Raw genomic sequence first — 22,278 nt, forward strand, 5'->3', positions numbered from 1 at the left:
TCTACCTCAGTATCTAGTGGAGTGAAACGAGAAGGATGTGACTGTGAGACAAGCCTTTCACACCTCTACCTGTGATGTGGAGTGAGAAGGGTTTCCATTCAATGTCAATGAACAGACCAAATCCAAAACGAAGATTTTAGCTTTTTTGCCTATCCCAAAAGCTTTAAATGGCAGGAAAATTCTGATCCTGTTAGGAGTTGTAAAAGATCAATTTAGTGGATTGAGCTTTCATATCCTAGCAGACTCTAAAAAGAGAAAATAATTTCCAAAAATTATAGCAGCTGTACACTGTGTCCAGGATTGGGTGCGAGCCAAAGGCACAGTGCAGGTTCACAACACCCGGGGGGGAAAGAGGGCACAGGGAGGGTGGCAGCCGAGGCTACGCTGTACTGCGACCTTGGAGCTCCTGTCTGCAGGCAGGGCAGAGGGAAATGTGCAGCAGAAGCAGAAAATGAGATGTGTCCCAAGCTCTAGTATGTGTGGTCAGTAAAGCAATGTTTTATCAGCTTAAATTGACCTGCATTTTTTTTAAATGTCGAAGGTGGGTTTTTTCAGTTTGTTTTAGAATAACTGTAATCAACAAAATCAAATGCAAAGTAAACCTGTAATTGTTCTCTGCACTGTCTCTTGTGATTTTTCATGGAGCTAGATAAAACTCAGCATAAACAGTAAAACTAAAAAAAAAAAAAAACAACCTCAAAAAAAACCCCTCAGTAAAATCAGTTCAACCTTCTTGAGAAAACAAGACTTGACAAGAGCAAAACTAATTTCAGCCACGCACCAGTGTTGTCCGATGCAGTGTTTGCTGCAGTTGTGGCCTCGCAGGGTGGCTGTGCCAGGCTGGTTGCAGAAATGAACCAGATCTGAAGCTTCAAATCTTGTTATGTAGTGCCATCTTGAGGTTTTGTGAAAGGAAAAATAGTTTCTTCAAAGCTATGTATAGTTTTTATCTGGTTGTAGTTCGAGCAGTTCATTCTTCAGGGTGTATGATCAAGTGCCTTAAACTGCATTTGTCAACCGTAGAAGACAGGGCTGGACTCACCTGGCCGGAGCACCACTGGCCCCTTCCCTGCTCCATGGTGGCATCAACTCTTTGAAAAGACTTCGCTTATAAAAAGCTCGCCTTCATTCATTTAAAACCCCCAGCGACAGACATCATGCTGGCACTGCAGATCAGGTTGAGGGCCACAGCATGTGGCTGCTGCTCTTCTCTGACAAGACACAAACCCGCATCCTGTCCCCTGCCCCGTTATGACAACATCTGTCCCTCCTGAGAGGTGGCAAAGCACGGGGCTGACGCCATGGGTGCAAACTGCCGCCTCGGCCACAGCTGCTCTGAAAATTGTGGTTTTACAGCTTCAGTGCCCGGTGCCTCTGCCAAAAGAGGTTTGCCCCTCCAGCAGCAGTGAAGGCCGGTTGCTCAGGACTGGGGGATTTCACGGGGATCTTTGTGATAGAGCGGAGCAGCAGCCGCCCTGCGCCTGCTTTTGGGCTGCCATGGCCGGCCGGCCCCTGGGCCAGAGAGGGCAGAGAGCGGGACGGGAGTTGCAGCCCCTCCCGGAGCAAAAACCAGGCAGTAGAGGAAGGTTTAGAGGAGCAACATGAAGGATGCGAGCGCTTCGCCACGCGGGGAGGGGACGCCCGGCAGGCAGGAGGCACCGAGGCGGGGCAGCACGGCCTCACCGTGGCACCTCACCCGCCATGTTGTGCCTGAGAAGCAAGGGGGTGCCTGGGTCTCGGGGCGAGAGTCGGGGGCCTGGGGAAGGGGGTCCGGGCGGGTGCCCTGGCAGCGGGGCGCCCAGGGAGGGCGTCCCCCGGGGGGAGAGGGGGCAGCCCTGCGGGGCCGGGGCGGCCGCTGCCCCGGGGCGCCAGTGCGCGCGTGGGGACGCGCCTGGCGACCTGGGCGGTGCCGGCGCCCCCCGCGGGGTCTCGGGGGGCGACGGGCCGGCGCCCGGCCGCCCTCCCCCGGGGCGGCGCGGCCCTTTCCGTGAGCGCCCGCGGCTTCCCGGCGCCCTCGGCCCCGCTCGCGCGCGGGGGGCTGCGGGGGGCCCCGCGGGGTTCTTTCCGCGCGGGCCGCCCCGGGCGGAAGCGCCGTTCGCGCCTTCCCGCGGCCGCTCGGCTCTTTCCGCCTCCCCTCCGGGGCGCTTCGTTCGTTTCCGCGGCCGCTCGGCTCTTTCCGCGGGGGCCGGCGGCGCGCTCGGCCGTTCCCGCCGCCTGCCGGGCGCTCGGCGTTTTCCGTGAGCGCTCGGCGATTTCCGTGCGGGCCGCGGCGCGCTCGGCGCTTGCTCCCTGGCTGGCGCTCCTCAGTCGGCCGCTGCCTGCCTGTCGCCGGGCTGGGAGCGCCTGTGTGTGTGTGAGTGACGCGGCGGAGGTGTAGTTTGACGCGGTGTGTTACGTGGGGGAGAGAATAAAACTGCGGCGAGATCCTAGGCGCGAACGAAAGCAGTGACGGAGCAGCCTGGTAACCGGTAAGAGGAGGAAGGCGCCCAGCAAACAGGGGCGGGGGGGAGGGAAGGAAATGGAGCCCGGCGGGGACCAGGGGAGCCGCCGGGCGGCAGGACGCGGGGGCCCGGCCTTGCACCGCCCGCGGGAGGGGCGCCCGCTTTAAAGATGGAGCCGAGCCCTGCAACATCCCCGCCGCCGCCGCGCCGCGAACAAAGGATAATGGCGGATGGGAGCCGGCCCCGGCGGCGGCGGCGGCCGCCACGGCCGGGCGGCGGCGGCGACTCTGGCGGCAGCCAGCGGCGGCGCTCAGCGCGGCGGGGAAGGGGGATCGCGCCCCCCGGCCCCAGGAGGAGGCGGCGGAGAAAGACGACGAGGGGGGAGCGGCGGCGGCGGGGGGCGGCCGCGCACCCACCCGCGCCCCCTCCGCGGCGGGGCGCCCCCTCCCCACGCCGCCCCTCCGTCTGCGCCTCAGCCCGCGTCCCCGCCGCCGCGCAGCCCCTCGCCCTCCCCCCGGCGCTGCCCGCCTCGGTCGGCGGCGGCCCCGGGCGCGGCCTCCCGGCCCCGGCGGGCTCCGGGGACGCGGGTCCGGCCGGGGCGGCGGGCAGCCCTCCCGCGGGGCCGCCCCGGACCCCGCCGCCCCGCGCCCGGAGAGTTTCACTTCCCCGGTGACCCGAGTGCGCTGTACAAATAAATAAACAGACTCTTGCCGTGATGGAAGCGAGGACGTGGGGCGCTCCTAGGCTCTGTAACACGCTCCTAGGCTCTGTAACGAGAAGTTTTTAATAAAATCTGTGCACAGAAGCTCGGGCCAGCGCTTGGTCTGGTGGTTTACTTTTATTTGCAGCGTGGGGCACGGGCCGTCTCCGGGCGGCTGCAGAGGGGTAATGGGACGCGGTCACCCAACACCGCGCTCGGGGGAAATAACCGAGGGAAGAGCTTTAAACCCGATGCGCAGATCACGTAACAGAGAGACGGTTCCCTTTTGCTGCGTTCTTTCGTTCCTGTTAGTATTTTTAACCCAAAGTGAACTTGAGCCTCGCCGTGGCTGGTAAATCTCGGTTTGGGGTTTGCTTTTGCCAGTTTTCCCCTGACTATTAGGTGCTGCACAGCGAGCAGGATTTGACCTCTGTCTCTGCTTTAATAGCAAATGTCAACTCGGCTGCCTTTTCCACCTTACACCAGCCTTGCCTTGCTGCAGTTGTGAGGGTTTTTTCCCATTTAGTTGCCTAGAATAGAAGACATTATTTTGAATTTTATTTCTACTTTCAAAACCTGGATATCTGCACTTTTGAGTACAGTAAGTAGTAAAGTAAAAATGATGTGGCAGTCTTCTTAAAAAAACTTTTTTTAACCAAAGATAACTTCTCAAAGGTATACAAGGATAAAAAAAAAATATATAGGTCGTGTGACTTTTCTTCCCCAAAACGTTTTGTTTACTTCTCCCTCTGCACATAATCTGCTTCTGGAATAACACCTGTCATGATTTCATTTTTTTCCCGAGATTAGAAACAAGTTTCCTATTTCTTAAATAAAAGACTAGAAGCTTATTTAGGAATATCAGATATCTCTGCTTAGTCCCATTGTGACCACCAAACGCTATTGCAGAGTACAGGAATGTTGAGATTCTACTTGCTGTTTTCCCTGTATCAACAAATGGGTATTTTTACAGTAAAATATGAAGTCACTCAAATAAATTTTTGTTCAAGATGGCTATTTGTGATTCACATGTATAGATAGGCCTGGCCTTCCGTTCTGTTTTCTGCCGCTTCCACCACTTCTTTTGAAATGAAGGCCAAAGGTGCTCTACATCACTTCACTCTAAATAATACCAACATGAAAATAGGGCTTCTAAAGTTGCAATTGATTGATAGACGTCTGAGGACTTCAGTAAGCAATGTAGCTGTTGACAGTGATTAAAGGGAGTGTAGTTGTTGGTGTATTTCATTCATTCTTGTTATGATGGAATATGCACTTCATTTTAAATACAAAAATGCGATAGTAAATCCCTGCTTGTTTTTTGTAGCTTCAGAAACACGACATTTTATTTATCCTGTGTCATAATAGAGTGGAAGACTCTCAGATCCATGTTTGCTAACACAGATCTCTGCATTTCCTCACCAGCTTTGTATACTCACAGATCAGAGAGAAAAGGGAACAGAAAGGTGGTTGTGTATTTGCTAAGCATCGCTTACAGGTGACCTAAAATGAAATATTTGCATGTAGGAAAGAATCGTGTAATAGTTTTTAATGCTTTAATTGATAGAACATCAGTGTTTAGTACTCTTAGCTTTGTGTCTGGATGTGCAATAAATGGTATGCATCTGACCTATATGTTTTTTTTTTTTCCCTCCCATTATTTTGGTGGTAAGCGTGTCTGTTACCTTGGGTGAAAAAAAATCCCAAAGGTCTGAAAGGGGAGAGGGGTCTGCTGATACGGAAAATTTAGAAACATCTCATTTAGACTGTCAAGTCATCAATCTGTTTCCTGGAAGCCTGCACCAGTGTAGCTATTGCTGGTACTGATGTCAAATATAAAATATTCTGTAGTAGCTGATCTTATACTGGAAAGTAGCAGTTTTGCTGCAGTAAGAAGCAGCCTCTTGCCTAAGTGCAGCTACAGCTCTGTAGGTGCAGATTTTGATAGCAGACAAGGCCCTGACTAGGAATTTCTGTTGACACCCTTTTGAAACAAATGGGATATTCACACTTCACCTCTATTTTCGGATCTCTGGAAGCAAGTGGAGATCAATTACTCATGTCACACTTCTCAAGGCTTTTGTGCTGTGAGAAGACCGTGCTAGCTTTCTGCCACTAATCTAAAGTTAGTTTCAGGGGACATGACAGCAATCCTCATCTACAGAAACAATCCTACAGAATTCGGTTTGAGCTCTCTGGTGCCCTACCTGCATACAGTTGAATTTTCATGAGAAGGCAGTGATTTTTCTCTGAATCAAAAATTGTGTTGCCTCATCTGCAGTCTGTGTGGTCATATTTCATGGTGATTATGAAAACCTGAGCAATCTGCAGTTAACGATCTTTGTAAATCACCCAGCATGAAGGCATTGGTACCTATTTTCTGCTGCAAAACTTTTAGATCACTTGGTTGTACCGCAGTTAATAAGGTGAGTGAGAACAAATATGGCACCTTCCATTTTTCCGTGTTTCTAAAACAGCCTTGTCAGCTGTGCAGGGGATGAAGATGTGTCAGGGTCTAGCTGGTCTTGTAGGTAAAAAAGAATTTGAAAACAAAGATTTTCTCATTTCATGCTGCTGCTGTTTTTTTCTGGCAGTGCTGGCTTTAGAGTATCCTGTGCAAAATGGAGAGAATAGAAAACTAGGTAGTGGAAGAGCCACTTAAAGGGGAGAGGGTAAAGAATTTGCAGGAAACGTGTTCCTGTTTGGATGCATGAATATGTTCCATAAATATATATTTTAAAATGTAGGAGTTTACATACAAGTTTAAAGCAGCACTGATGCATCTTAGGTACTCTCAATGATTTTGAGTGCAGTGCATAGGTACAGGGTTTCTTTTACCACCTAAGATAATAAGCATACCTGTCTTTCTCCTGCAAGTATTTTGAGATTTGTCATGAATCAAGCCCATTAGCTAAAAGATGGAAAAAACGTTCCAGTGATAAGAGAGTCCTGCCAGTTGCTCTTCTGGATTTTCATTACTTTTCAATTGGTCTCTCACACAAGACACACTAGCTGGTTTAGGCAAAGCTGCAGAAAGCCTTACAATGAACTGTTTTGAAGCTGCCTTCGTGCAGGAAACTGAAACAAAAATGTCTACCCTTGATGTTTTCACACTTTTTTTGAGGGGAGAGTTCAAGTGACGCTGATACTCCGTTGTTCCAGTGATAGCTTGTTTGGTCAATGAGGTTATTGGCAAAATTTTTTTCCCTGCATTTGGAAGAACTGTAAAGCTGGGTTGTATTTTCCTCTTTTGGCAGAAACTTTTCCAGATAGCTTTCTAAACTTAGAAAAGAACAGGTTCTTTCCTTGAGCAGACTCAAAAAAAAAAAAAAAAAAAAAAAAAGGTAGCCAGAGAAATCCAAGAATTTAGTTAATCTGCTGCCTGATGGACTGAAACCATAGTTCCACATACGTTTTTTTGACAGTAGTATTGTCTGAAGCATCGTCCATGTCTGGTGATCATGTCTTCTTCATTGCACTAGCACAGATGTTTGGGCTACTCCGCAGTAGACCTCACTGGGGAAATGATCCATCCGGGTGAGGGGTGGGAAGCCTCATTATTTCTCACCTGGATCATTCACACCCCTGGTTGCTACCAGCATAATTGGGGGAAGAGGTGGGACTGGAATGAGTAGGAAGATAAGGGCAGCTCAAACAGCAGCACTGCTAAATGAGAAAATGCAGCCTACATTAAAAAATGTACGTTATTACTGTGTTTATAACTAAGCTGGATGGCATAGATCCTGTTGTGGTGGTTCTTGCTGCAGCGCTGGAGCATTTAGCTAAGTTTAAGTTTTTATGTGTGCCTAAATATGAGCAAATGAACATGAGAAGCAGCTGTTCCCTAATATCATGCCTACATAGTTTGTTGTGCTACTTGTTTACTTTGCTTAAATGCCTTTTGTGTGGTTTTTTTCTAACAACTGTTATGTTCACTTCCTCAGTCCTGTTCTGACACGTTTTGTTCTAACCTCCCGTCACCATTCTCTGCAGCTCTTTGCTGCAATCTTCTTAATCATCTCTCCAGCAACTCTGCAACCTCCTGTGACATTTTGGCTCCAATATTACATGCATTTTTCTGAAAGATGCTACCCTAAATCTTCTCTTGTTCTCTACTGCTATTTCAATATCAATTGGATTTTGCTTTCCCTTGCACCTTTCCTAGGGCTTGAATGTAAAATCTCATCTAGCTTATCTTTTATACCCCATGGAATAATGGATGGGAAGCGTTATTTTCTGAGCCTTTTCCTTCCTCTGGCTTTGTGTAGCTGGCCCAATCTCAAACTCTGCTGGTGCCTGTCCATTCCTCCAAGGGACATGTAATATGAGCAGTGTTTGTAAATTTATGCCTTTGCAGATTGTAGAGAGCTTTCTTTTGGAAAAAAGCCTAGGGCATTACTATAGAAGTAGGACCCCTGCCCCTCTTTGTGAAACTCATCTGAATTTTTCTGCTTTGTGCTGATAGGAAAATTCTGGGAGATACCAAGGGAGGGAAGATGTGAAAAAGGGCGCTGTGTACTAATGCCCCAGCACATTACCAACAGAAGTCGTCTGTTGCTGTGGTTTCATCTGAGCTGATACAACTGTATGTGACTCTCCAGAGACAGACATCTTACTCCTTCCTTCTCTCCTGCTCCTGCTTGTGTGATGTTCAGCCATCCCTTATGTTGTAGGTAAAATCTAACAAGCCAGATCAAATTGCTAACCCAGGAGAAAGCCATGCTTTTTTGTTAGGTTAGTTTTCATCTGTGGGAGTGAGCTGATTCGGTTGGTGATTGAGATGCTTTTAGCACCAACACTGGTGCAAATTTGCAGGGAGACTGTAGGGAAAGAAAGGAGGAGGATGCAACTTTCTCCCTTCAGCAGCAGAGAGCTGGATCAGCAGACCCATCTTGGGGAACTGCAGCACATCCATGATTTGGTGTGAAAGAAGGAAGAGTCGGGCTCTGTCCATGGTGATCAGAGCCATATCGTTTGTCTTTGCAGCTAGGAAAGCTAGAACACACTAAGTGTCTCAGTTGAAGAAAAGGAAAGTTTGCCTCTTGAAAGACTGGTGACGCCTGTGTGGTTGAACTAACTACTCCTTATCAGAGGCGGGTTTCAGTCTTCTCAAGAGGTTAGATCAGTGTAACTCTTGGGGCCCTTTCTTCATGAGGAGTATAACATTCTTTAACCAAGCCCAAGTTGAAAGATGAAGCTCCAGAAGGGGTCCAGGTCCAACACCTTGGTGTAAATCCTGTCAGTTGGCCCAAGGCACCTGGGTGATGAGCTTGCTTTAGTTTCACTGTTACTATAAACTGATAGATGCCTTGGCCTGAGTCTTCCTGATTTTAAAATAATAATTGTGGCTGAAGCTACTAGGGTGGAAGCTGTAGCATAAAGTTAATGTGGAGTGTATAATCAATGCACATTATCTTCAGCTGGGTAGAAGAAGTAGTATGTTATCTGCTGCAAACAACAGCTTTATCAGCAGTGTGGCTGTTTGAAAAATGTGTCTCTCTGCCCAGTCCTCAGAAAGCTAATGTTGACTATATTAAAAAAAAAAAATCATCTTGTTACCAGCCTCCCACTCTGCTTAAGAGTCATCAGTAAAACAATAAAAATCAAATTACAGAATATAGATGTTTTCTTCGGCATCTTTGTTGGCTTCCCATAGTCTTGTAACCATGATGTGATCTACTGTGCTTTCATTGGCAGGCCTGGCTGCAGCAGGGTAGACTCTGCTCCACCTTTCCTGTTCCTGCTCCTGTGCCAGTAGCACCTGTATGACTCTCTGTGAGGCAGTGAGCTGGATTGGAGAACTGGTCCAGGATAAAAATAAGTTGCATTTTCTGGTCTCTCAGAAGAGAGCAAATTGGTTGCCGAGTTCCATTTACTACACAGCCTCAGAGACAGCTGTGAAGGTGTAAATGAGAAAGAGTCCAGAGGAAAGCAGAGCCTGAACTGGCAGTGCTGCCAACAGAAATGCTTGTAAGACTGTAGTTGCAGAAAGCAAAATGGAGATTTTCTTTTGTGTGCAACACACTGATGCAAAACACAGATTCTGTTTCTTTCTCTGGCCCTTTCTGGTTCATCGATGGCTCCCATTGCTTACTCAGGGTCATTGTTCTGACCTTCAGTATTACCAGCAAGTCACATCCTCTGTTTCGTGGAGACAGCTGTGTTCTCCTCAGGTAATGCAGGTCTTAAACTCCAGTTAAGTATTTGAGAACTGAGATAAATCATTCTCTGTTTTGGAGATGATACTTTTGCAGAATAGATCTGCCTGGCAGGTATCTGGAAGATCTTTCTCATTTAAGAAGCTTTGCTGCCCCTTCCAGGCAAATATAAAAATACATGAAAAATAAACCAGAATCCACTCAGTTGGTAACATTAGTCAAAATTACTTTACTATAAAATGTCATCACCATTTTGTTTCAATTGCTTTTTAGGGAGAAGGTGGGTCATAGATTTAATTTTGGTGCATTAAGCAAGATAATGGATCTGCTGTTGCTTCAAGACTAGTGCTAATTGACCAAGCAACGATGATTTCGATATAACTAGTAAAGCCAGAGCAACTTTAGGATTTAAAATATTTCCAAGTCTGAGCTGTCGCTTAAGCCCCATATCTTACGGTTTTAATGTTGCAATAAATTCTGTGAATAGGATGCATTCAGAAATAGGACAAGGACAGGGTTTGTAAGGGATTGCTGTTTTTCTTGGGCATACTTGGGCATACTCTACTGTAGCACTCCAACTGTGGAAAGAATTCAAAGGTTTTCACTTACTTGAGAGCATTGAAGCAAAAATAATCAATACTGCCTGTAAAGAAAGAAGCAAAGGTATTAAATCATAACAAAAAGTATGTTGCTTGTACAGATACAGGTTATTTTGAATTTATTTCAGACATTTGACTTTATAGCTGGTAATTGTCAGCTTTGTATAAATAATTCAGTCTATCTTACTTTCTGATGACCAGTTATAAAGATTATCTATTAATAAAACAGTGAAAGCATTGGTCTGAAACATCCATTTTGTTGTGTTTTCTTTCTGAACTCATTAGAAGCGTGGTGGTTTTTATAAACAAGACACTGCAATATTTACCAAGTTATATAACTTCATGTTCTTATACTATGAGTTGAACACTAGATAAATACCACGTATGTTCCAAGCATCAAACGGAATGAGCAATGATTGTTTTAGTAGTCTATGACCATAAAGCTTGCACCATAAATATATGAAGTGGCATTTTTTTATTAATTAATCCTTTAGCCACTGACATTCAGAAGTGGGTTAGAAACATTAGCAGTGGAGCTGCCCTTCTCACCAACAGACAGATCTCAGCACAGACACAAATTCTACCTAAAATTCTCTTGTCAAGTTTAACTGTTCTGCTGAATCAGTATCAGCAGAAACAGAATCAGTAATACCTGAAACTCCATGCTTGCCCTGAATTTCTTAACTGATCTGATAGTTCTCTGAAACAGAATGATGCGAAAACAAGTGTGATCTGTATCAGTTCAGGATTCCAACATCTGACCCTTTTCAGTCTGCAGTGTTCTGCTGAGATGACCTACAGTATTCAACCCTCGGTCTTTTTTCTTTAATTTTTACATGGATGATGAAATTCAGATACGTAATTTAACATTTTAGACCAAAGAACTTTAAATACTGGCAGTTGCTTTCCCTCCTTCTAGGATGGGAAAGGAAAGATTTACTTTCTTCGTGGGAAAGTCCCCTGAATTTCTGGGACTTTCCAGAAGATTAAGTTTCTGAATATAAATTTACATTCATATTACATTAAAGTGTCATCTTTAATCAGTGTCATCTCTAAGAACCTTCAGTCCAGTCTTATAATACCCTATTCTGATAAATGTGACGTGTCTGTTAATATTTTTACACTGTAAAATTAACAGAGACTCTGGAAACAAATTACTTTGCAATAGAAAGATTTCAGGTAATAATAAACATGTTTAAATGGTTATCTGTCTTTATCGCATTCATGTATATGCTTCCATTAAATTATATCTGGCATGTAATTTAAATTATTACAATTAAGGAAACACTTTTATGTAGGTGATTTCTTTCTCTGTTATGGGTGTAAGATTATTACATGTTGTATTCTTGGCCCTTGGGCTTGGAGCACTCAGGTTAGCCAGACTGATGAGCGTCTGTATAATGATACAGTTTTTATTTTTTAAGAAGTTGTTCCTGATCTGCTCTGAGCACCAAAAGATAGCTGGGTGATCTTCTATATAATATAAAATAGTTTTTGCTTTGTTCACTTAAGCATTTTTCATGGACTCATGACTGAGAATATGTGAGTCTCTGTACCACATATATAGAGCAAACCCTCATCTTAACATCATAGTCTTAATTCACTCTCTCTAGGAGAGTAGCTCTGTTGAGCAGTCAGTCATCACTCCTGTTTGCTAAAAAGTTTCAGTAGTTTCCCCACCTCAGAGATAAACATTATTTAATACAAATGTGTGTAGAGTGTCTCATTGCCGCAGGTTTGGGGTTTGCAACAGGTCCTCTAGCTGATGCCTCTAACCTGGGATGTTTAAAGGTTGCTTGGAACGGGGATAAAGATCTTTACAACATGGCAAAACATTGTCAGATATTCATGCAGCATTTAAGTGATTCCTATTCTGCCAGAATGACTGATGAGGCAGTAAAAGGCCATAAGATGCAGAAATGTATATGAAGGAGAACAAATATGAGCTATCTGAATGACTCTTCAGGTCAAGTGGAAATTCAAGTCCTGACAGGTCTACCCAGTGGTGAAAAGGAACACATGCACCTTCTTAGATGGATCTTAACCTTGCTTAACATGGCATCATTTTCTGCTCTGAATGCTCCTTGCATTGTTGGTAGGGACATAGTCCTCTTTTCTGACATCATCTCCCATTTGCTCCCTGTCACTGGGGAAGGAGAAGGTCTCTGTCCGCTTGCAGAATTAGCTCACCTTTCTGTCGCTCTGGATTGCCTTAGCTCTTCTGCTGGAACACCTTCACATGCCAATGTCTGCTCTGAAAGGAGGTGGCCCAAAATGTTCTGCTTGTTGACCAGCACAGCAGGATAAATTACTTATTTGGCCTGTCTAGGTAGCTGGATGGTACCAGAGTAGTTTCTAAATAGGTCACTGTGCCAACCAGGTACAACCTACCTACCTCCTTACGCAGGGGTCACGTAGCTGCTTTAGTGTGGCGCTGAGCCCAAGCTAACAACCCATACTAAGAGGTAGGGTGTACCAGCTTGGCCACAGGGCCTCGTTAGCAGAACAGAGATGTCAGCTTATTGTACCTATTGCTGTACTCACATTACTTGCATTCAGGCTGCATTAATACATCCCATGGCTCTTAGATGGGTGCCGGTTCACATCCAGCAAGCTTTCACCACAGGCTGAGCAGATACCGTCCCCACCTCGCTGTGTGAGGAACTTGCTCTTTGCAGAAGTGAGCACCATTGGTGAGCTGCAGCCATCTGGTAGCATAAGAGGTGCTCCCTTTTAGAGACACAGACACACACACACACAAAGATACCTCACTGGTCTTAGTACACATGTAGTTGTATCTTCCTTTTTTTTTTTTAATTAAAATCTGCCGTCAGACTACTGTGTGGTCACAGTTCAGCACTGAGGTTAGAACTGAAAATATGAGAAGTGGCTGGCTTCATGTCACTGCAGTCAGTTGTGCTGAGAGGTCAGCTTCAGATCTCGTGGAGTAATTTATTCCTCAGTTCTGCATGCACTGTTTCAGTCAGAGGTAGAACAAGAATTTCACTAAGGCCAGAAATTAAACCTCATCATGTGTGGCTATCCCAGTTATTTGCTAGGCCTATACCAATTGCAGAGAGCTTGTTCCTGGATTTTGTCATGAGTTCAGCAGGAGAATTAGCTCCCAGATGCTGTCATAAAAAAATAATTTGATGCCTGTATTTTATGTTGTGTTAAAGATGTCTGCATACAAACGGTACTGTTCAGATACACTGTTGTGATAATTTTTATTAAGTAACCAGCAGCTGCACATCGCAAAGTAATCCATGGTACTGTCAGCAGACACTTGCAGAAAAGAGGCGTGTATTTTGACAATTTCACATGGTTTCATTTTCATGAAAGGAAAGCTTTCTACAGTTAGTAGGAATTACAAGAAATCAGCATAGGTTGAAAATTAGGTGCTTTTTATGTTCTAAAAATAATGTCGGAGGAAAGATGGTAAACTATAGTAAAGTGCGGTCAGTTTGTATGTAAATGCACTGCTTAAATATGACGTTGGCAACAAATGTGTAAGAGCTACAAGATGTGCTGAATTCTCAGAAACATGCAAGTTCTCCTGAAGTCTTTGTGAATAGATTATATATACTGCCCAGGACATCCTTAAAAATCCTCTTACTTTCTCTAAAATTCACTTTGCAGGCATCTTCTGGGGTGTTGTGGATTTTTTCCTACACATTCGCTAATGGTATTTATGAGTAGTTCTCACAATTCTTTCGCATGTTAAAGATCACAGACACAGAGCATGTGAATTAGTCTTTTAATACCCTAAGTGCATTCAATATGAGGACAGAGCTTTTAAAATAGAACAGATTTATGGATTATGTTTTCAGTAATAATATTAGTTACCCGATGACTTTTTCGGTTGAGGTGGTTGTTGAGGCCATTCTTTTACTTCCAATTCAACTTGGCCCTTGCACTGCCCTGACCCAGAAGTTGGCATGAGCATTGAGTGGCTGTGAGTGAATCCATTCATAGAAGTGGTAAAAGGACATTCAAGACAAAGCAGAGAACTTAGGCTGTGTTCACAGTATGACACACCATCTTGCCACCCCAAGGAGAGGGCAAGGAGGAGCAGACACCCAGGGGCAGCAGCAGGGGCAGTGCCAGCTTGGGGTGACAGAGAGCTCTGGTCTAAATTGCAATTCCTATGCCAACCCACTGTAGTCGTTAGTGACAGAGATAATTATGGGCCTGTCTTGTCCTGTTGAGCATTTATTACTGGTTATTTGAAGTCCCATGTGTTAGCTGTAAATAAAATTATTTTTCTCTGAACATTTTCAGTCTGGCAGCCATTGAATGGAATTCATAAAGCAGCTGTTGAGCCGCAGCTGAAAGGACTGCCGCGCTGCAAGGTAACAGTGGAAATGTTTACAGATTTCATGCGAATGTCCTCAGTAATTACACTAAAAAGGTGAAAACAAATAATAGCATACAAGAGCAGTGTTTGATGACCTTTTCCGTGCTTTCATGGTGGATCTGTGGCTTTATAAAGCCATATACAGTAAATACAGAGTGAGTCAAATTCCTGGAACTTTGGATGGTGGAGCTGTATTTGCTTCCTGAACAGTTGTACTGGGCATGCCTGCTATGAATAAGTCCGAATACAGGGCTTGACAAACAGACATTGCCTCTATTTTCATTCCCTCAGCCCCCTTGCTGCCCCGGCCATTCGCTGCCATGAACAGCTGGGTGGCTGGATGCTGAATGAGATCAAGAACCTAATGTGGCAGGAGAGGTGGCCTCTGCAGGTGATGGCTGGGTGTATGTCTGACTGTATTGGGCACAAGTTGGGCTCAAAACAGGCATTGGTTTGTTTGGTCTCTGCTCTGCACTGTTTATAGAGTCAGTCATGTTCTTCAGAATCTGGGTGTGTACTTTATTAAAGAAGAGGAGAAGGAGACTTTAAAGCATGTCGCTTGGTAAAGCTGTGCTTGCTTGTGAGCAGGCTGTGACAGTACATCTAAGGTGTAAAGCGAACCGTGTGGCCTCAAGGTCTAGTTATATTGTATGGCAAATAACTGTCAGCGTAAGCATTCACTGGTAACAGTGAGCTGTCACCATGATGTTAATAAAAACAAAGAAAATAAAGGCTTGTAGGGAGGGGTATATGTTTTACTGTGTCAACTGGTATTGCTGAAAACCACAGAAAGCTTTGGGGCATTCAGGTCCTTCACATATGAAAGTGGATAAAGAGTTATAACTGCTGTAACAGCCACAGTGAGGTATTTTGGTTCTTGGATTTAGTGGTGTTTGGGAAAGGGCCTCCACCTTTTTTCTCCAGTCTATCCTGGGAGAAAAAAATCAGCCTTTTCTGAAGAGCAGGAAAGTTCTGGCTTATGTGAGCAAGGAGAAACCAAGGAGCAGAGTCTAATGTTCAGGAAAGATGCTGGAGTTTATGGGGATATTTGGGATAGGAGAGAGAAAAAGAAGTAAGAAAACAAGATATACCAGGGATATCACAGATATATCAATAGATGGATATTAAAGAGTGAAGAAGGTGATATGAAAGCTGTGGGAAGACAGAATTACATCTTCCTGGCTCTGTAAGCAGATGGGAGGGTAGGTAACTCTGCTCATACTCTGAATATACAGCATTAATGTTCACTTTGAATAACAGAGATTACAGGAATTACCCTTATCTGTAGCACACCTAGTTTAGCATCCTGTCTTTAAGATACTGAAGATCAGTAGGTACCTCAAAAGACTGCTGGAACCTGCAAAAATGACATGTGACATCATCTCCCTCCCCTCATGAAAACCTTTATTTGAAATTTAAGGATTAGAGATTGATTTAAATCCTCACTCATGAGGTTTTATCTTCCTTTCAGTTCTGCACTACTTTTGGTATGAAATAACCACACCAATTCTGGATATTCTTGGATATTTTTGTTATCTGTGTGCATGCCTAACCCCTGTTTGAATCCTGTTAAATTGTTTATCAGCAGCAGCATCAGTGTTCTATTTGTGCAGTACACGAATCACAGAATCAACTGATACCTGAAGTAGCAGTGTTCATATATTTTAATAGATATTTTAAAATTTTTGGTTTTATACTTATAATTTGCCACCTTTCAGCTTCGCTGTTCCTATAATCAGCGAATGTTTCTTGTTTGCTTTCCCTGTTACTAATTTAAGTGTATTTTGAAGCATTTCTCTCCTTTCTGGGGTAAGTAATACAGTTCTGTCCATTCTGCTCATACAATACATTTTCATTGCCCCAGATGCTTGCTTTCCCTGAACAAGCAGATTCCACAGAACCCATTTTTAAGATGGGCTCACAGTCTCTGCACTGTAATCCAGCTGATGTAGAGGGTTCATCTACACAAATATAGTTTTTAAAGATTGCCCTGTATCTTATTACTGTTGCAGTCTGACACTTCATCTTTTTGTGTCATAGACACATGTTAAGGAGAAATCTGAAGTGAACTATCTGCAGTAGTGCTGAGCCCCCTTGGCAGGTTTATGCATCTGACGGATGGGTTTGGATTTTTCTACAGTGTGTGTAGTTCAGTTTCCCCTGCATTCTGCAACCGTTTGTGTTTATTAGCATCCATCTTCTGCTGTCCTGGTGTAAATTCAGCTAGTACAGTTAGTTATCTTCTGCTGGACTTCTTTCTCCCACTCCAGGTTTGGCTAAAACAAATTACTGGGTGTCAGCTGAGTGTTTTGCTGTTTGACGCTTCACCTCTGCAGTTTCAGATCATTAGTAAGTTTGTTATTAATAAAAGTACTAGTAAGTACATTAATAGCTCTTTTGAACTAATAAAGGAAATTGTGTATTACATAAAAGTTGAGAGTTAAATTGTCTCCAACCAGGTAATCTCATCAGCTTTCTTAACCTGTGCTCAGAACCTATAGGCAGGGTGTTCTAGGCGAGCACACTCTGGTTTTCCAACTCTGGTTGTCAATAGCTGTTTTTTCAGCTGGTTTCATTTAGAATACTTGGTTCAAGATGAACTACAGCAATTACTAATTTTTTCTTGTAGTGTGGGGAGGTTGTCCTCTCCTAACAGATGGAAGGTAGCCTGGAAGCAGGGAGGAATGAGAAGGTGTGCTCCCTCTGCTCCCATGTGCCTTCTCTGCCCCAGACACTTGTTCCCCACTAGGACACTTTCAGATCACTGCCTCCATTTCAGAAGTCCCAGTGTGGTGGCTGCCAGGGAAATCAGTGCCAAGGAGTGGGGTGGGCCACTGCAAATGGGGCAGGAGGAGCAAAAGGATGGGGTGGTGGGATGGGCCTAAGCATCCACAAAAACAGAAAGACGCTGAGGTACCGGTCGGCAAAGCTTGTCTAGACTAGGGGTGTATGAGAGCTTAGAAAGGAGATGTAAGGATTGACATTCATTTGTATGGTTGGGGAGGTTAAGGTTTCAAACCAAACCTCATTTCATCTGTTACATTGTAAATTGCAAGACTAATAGGCATTGCCAACCTTAATTTCAACCATCATGGGTTTATCCTTACACACAACAAGTAGTTATGTTCTAGATGCCTGGTCGTCACAATCTTAATTACACTGTTCTGTTAAAGCAAATGTGAAACAATGTAGTAATCAGTGTATCTCAAATATGCTGTCGTGATGCTCAGAAATCTTATTCCTTCTTTCTCTCATGAGTTACTGTAACAGATAGTAGTGAAGATGTTGGGATACAAATACTGTGATGTGTAAGTGCACGGTAAATTGAACCAAACTCAAGAGTACTGAGAACCTGTAAATAATGTGAAACTAAGAGCTTGTCCAAAAACTATAAGTCATGTTGGAAACTTGCTTACGCTGCATGTGTCAAGATGTTAATCATGCAGGCTGCTTCCTGCATTGCTTGGTGCTTACTGTATGTTATGAGGAGGTTCCTTGTAGGTGTCTGCAGTTCACATTAAGAATTTGATTTACGAAATGTTGGTGTTGTACAGGAAGGAGCACCTCAAACAGTTAATGCTTTTGCTGATTACATATGCAAAAGGTGATGCAAGTGTGGAAACCAAGCTTGTAAAACCAGAGGTGCTTTGCCGAATAGTGTGTGAGAGGACTGGAAATTCTTCCTGGGAAGACATGGCATTTATTAGCAGGAATTTGGCAACAACTCAACATCTACCTTTGCAGACAGAGCTAAATACCCGATTCAATAGACTCCTCACTTAAACACTTCATCTGTTTCTAGTCCCATTTGTATAGCAGTTGACTCCAGACTGGACTCATGATTTCTGTCAGCAAGCAAAAGCATTATTAGTTTTACAACATACTTGAATTTGTTGCTGGGAAATTGTTTTTTAAATTTCAGATGCTTGGCTGGGAGATGTTGCTGATGCAAAAGATCTGCTCCTGAAATGGTTCCAATGAGGTAGTCTTTTGGCTGGAGTCACCAGGATACATGCATAGGAATTGGGGGATAATTGTTGATTTGCTTGCCTTGGTCAAACTGGCTGATACTCACAAAAAAGTGATAAAACTAAATATCTCCTTAAAAATTATAAAAATCAAAGGGTCTGGTTTGTAGTTTGCACTTTTGAAAATACAGAATACTCAAAAAAAAAATTTGGGCACATAACATAGGGGACTACAACTGTTAAAATGCATCTTATTATGGGTAGAAACCCACTTAAACTTGTCATTAATTAAGCTTTTGAGACCGTTTGGTGATGTATATTACACATAGTAATAGCGCATGGGTTTTCTTTTGTGCTTTCTGGAAGATGAAATGCAACATGGAGAAAACTTGGTACTATGGGAAAGAATGGAGTTATATTTGCATGGACACAGGCTGTTCTTGAAATTCTTATAAAAATTAGAATGTCTAGACTACTTAAAATGCAGTGAGTTTACAATTAATTTAATTCATGGCCAGTTTACTGGTATATACATATAGGTAGAATATTGTTTACCTGTAAGCATTTGTCAGACTAATACTTGGTTTATGTGGGACAAAAATCATGGCAACAGGGAGAGGCAGAACAAAATTCTGGGTGCTTAGAAGAATTGAATTTGCTTTTTCGAAAAATTTGTAATTTTTATTTCACAGTTTGTTTTTAAGGAAAATCAGGTTTAATTCTTTTCCTTCTTTTCATTTCCTAAGAGTTTCTAAACTGATGTTGGAACTAAATATTTGGTACTTAAACATTTCAGTGTTCACAAACACAAAAGCTTATTTGAACAGTCACTTTTAGTACTAAATACACAGGTTTTGATTTATATACATTGACTTGCTTTCTTTTGATGTGAGATGCCGCTGCTACTTTGAAATGCTGTTTTACCTTTGTTGATTAGCAATCGTTTATTGTAAGACAGAAATTTCATATACTTAGGGTTGAACTGTGATTCTCCTGCTTTAGGCAACACAAAGAGCATTTTCTTTCCTGTAATACTCAAGTATAGTCTGCATTGAAAGGAAGGTTTCACTGACATTGTGTTTAAAATTAAATGTCTTAAATGTGATCATGGTGCTACCACCTGCATTGATACTTCTGGGTCTTTTCCTTGGAGGGCCAATGAAGCTGAGCAAGGAGAGGGGCATTTCTCCTTCTTTCCACCTTTCTTCTGATCTGTGCATCCTCTGCCTCCAGGCCCTTTCCCAAAGCAGAAATGCTCTACTGGTTGTTTTGCTCAAGCTCTGAAGAGAGGTGTGCTGCCTCAGGGTAGCCAGGGGCCTGAGTAGATAGGGCAGCACAGGGCAGTGCACAGGATTAGTATTGTGGCTGTGGAGGTAATGTCCATTCTTAATATTTGGTATTTTGGAGTTCTGTATAATACAGTCCTACTGCTATATCACCATTTGGAGTGTTTCCTTGCATTTTGAAGTTCTTTTTTATATATTAAATATTTTCATATCAGTATTTAAAGAAGAACTCAAAAGTAATTTTCACAGATCAGTGCAGAATTTAACATTCATTGCACTCTGCCTACATGCATGGGTTTGGAAGTTACGCAACCTCTTTTTATAGAGTTGTATGTTCTAGTGATCTAGGCTTGCTCAGTTATTGCTTAGAAATATAAGTATATTAGGAGCTGTATATGATACAAAACTTAGGTCATGACAAACTACTATGTACCTCTAAATATATAAATATTTATTTGTACTAAGGTTCAAGTAGAAATGGCTTCCATCGTTATGTGACTTTACCGAGTAAAAAAGACTTTCAAGTTTGCTGTGATGTGGGGCCATACAGAGTCTGGTTGTGGAAAGAATTTGCATGGAGATGTTGCATATTTAGTTTAGACAGGAGAAAGCTGAAAACTAAGTGCCCAAAACAGAAGCAGTTGTTGGTTATCTGCAAATTGCAGTTGTGGGGGAGAGGGAGGGCTGTAGCAGGGCATATGGTCACCTTGGCACTGAGGGCGTGCCCTTCCTGACAGACTGCTGGTCGTTATTCCAAACTGCAGAGGTACTCGAGCATCGTAGTGCAGTTGCTAAAGCAATTTTTTTAAGATGAACAAAACACATTTTTTCTGATTTCATTATTGGAGGAGACTGGACCTGTTTTTCAGAAATGTTCACACAGAAAAATCAGTCTGAGGCAGACACCTGGCATGGAAAAATTTTGCCTGAATGCTAATAGTTTGGCAACATTTTAATAAGCAAATTAAAGCAGTATGTAGTAATGGGAATTCAGCTGCAGTGATTGCTACCAGATCCACCAAGAAATATGGACTTGCATACCAACCCAGACTTACGACAAATATTGTGATTGTAGGTAACTAAATGACCATGGAATCTGGAGCAGAGAACCAGCAGAGTGGAGATGCAGCCGTTACAGAGGCAGAAACCCAACAGATGACAGTACAGGCACAACCACAGATTGCAACGTTAGCCCAGGTATAAAATGATATGGTGTAATAGTTTTACCTATTGGATAATTTTTTTAATAGGGATAAATGTCTGCTCGTGGGCCTGAGAGAAGGTTCCATTGATGATTCTGAAATAGGTGCGATGTATAGTTCCTTTAATGTTTGTCTTCACATTTTTAAAGCAGTAGAGATTTTTATCTTCCCATCACATTAGGCTGTTCGTTCTGAAGAACTGTATGTGTGTAAACTGTGTAATGTTAATAGAATAATGAATGAAAATATTTCTAGCATTCTTTACCATAACCATACCACTGAAGGGTATTTTTTTTCAAAACATGTAATTAACTGTCTTTTTTGTATTGACTGGATTGTTTTGCTGTTATGTTTTCTGTTAGAAACTTGTCTATAGCAGTCATCTAATTCTGAAGAAAACAAACTGAAAATATAGATAAATAATGCAGCAAATACAACATCTTATCAGATGGAATTAATATTATAAACATTATAATCAAGTGGAACAACCTGGCATTTGACAGCTTGTGTTATCCTCTTGTCTTCAGAATTTCACAGAATTGTTGGCTGATTAGAGAGACAGTAGTAGATAATTTATTATCCCCAAATTATTTTGGAGAGACAAGAAATGTGGTCCCAGCTACATCTCTAATTTTGGAACCTGGTTTCATTCTTGGATACACTGGTGGTTGGCAGAAGCATCTCCATTGTATAAATGAGTACAGAATCTGTTCAGCTCTCTTCTGTAACCATTTAATTTTAAAACTGTTTGCAGTCTGCAAAGAACAAATGGGTTTTTTAGATCTTATAGTTTGGGGAATTGAGTGTCTTTTAAGTAGCACAAGTATTAAACCACTTATAATTTTATAATTAATATCATTACACCTTTTGGTAAACCACAGATAGTGCACTTCCATTCAAGTGATAGTATAGTGACTGGAGCTGTTAAAATGCACAGGGTGATTTTGTTGAGTGAAGCAGTAGTGTGAATTTACAGGCCACCAGCTGCCCTGTACCAGCTTGCCTCTTTGGGCAGTTTTCTCACTGTCTAACTTAGGCACAGGATGTAGGTGGTGTGAATAACACTTCAGTGTGAACTGAGTGGAAGTAGTTTATTTCTCTTGCAAAACCAGTAAACTGCTTCTCACTTGGTATGCATTAAGATTTAGTCCAGAGAAGCAAGAATGTTTTAAATTCATGTGCTAGCATACTAACCTCCAGGTAGCTGAACTTACAAGTATGCAGTGGGCTGAATGCACGTTACTTGGGCAAAATTACCCTGGTACTTGAATGAGAATTTTTTCCAAGTGAGAAGAAGCTCTACAACTATGCTTAAAATTCATGTGAACCACAAAGAAATATGTTATATTTTTCCTCCTTTCTTCTGTTGTCATTCACTGTATTATTTGCACCGTAGCTTTTCCCCAGGCTTTATATTCCTTCTGGAAGTGATACAGCAGTCTAAACGTAATTCCTTGTCTTGTTCACATCAGTGTTACATGATTCCAATATTTTTCATATGTGAAGTGGAAGTGTTTGGCGTTAGGGAGTGCCCTCAGAGGCTTAGGCAAATCTAAGTAACTAATTA

At 43.1% G+C, this 22,278-nt stretch overlaps 1 protein-coding gene across 1 annotated transcript in view; it reads left to right on the top strand.

Moving 5' to 3' along the window:
* The first annotated feature begins 2,254 nt into the window (after positions 1-2,254).
* Positions 2,255-22,278, top strand: part of CREB1 (cAMP responsive element binding protein 1) — a 39,975-nt gene continuing 19,951 nt past the window's right edge. Inside the window, exons 1-2 of the mRNA XM_074911191.1 lie at positions 2,255-2,468; positions 20,585-20,706. Coding sequence (XP_074767292.1) covers positions 20,593-20,706 — 114 coding nt within the window. The 5' untranslated portion in view covers positions 2,255-2,468; positions 20,585-20,592. The remainder of the gene's footprint in view (positions 2,469-20,584; positions 20,707-22,278) is intronic.

Source organism: Athene noctua, chromosome 7 (genome assembly GCF_965140245.1).
Source record: "Athene noctua chromosome 7, bAthNoc1.hap1.1, whole genome shotgun sequence".
In the NCBI taxonomy this organism is placed as follows: domain Eukaryota; kingdom Metazoa; phylum Chordata; class Aves; order Strigiformes; family Strigidae; genus Athene; species Athene noctua.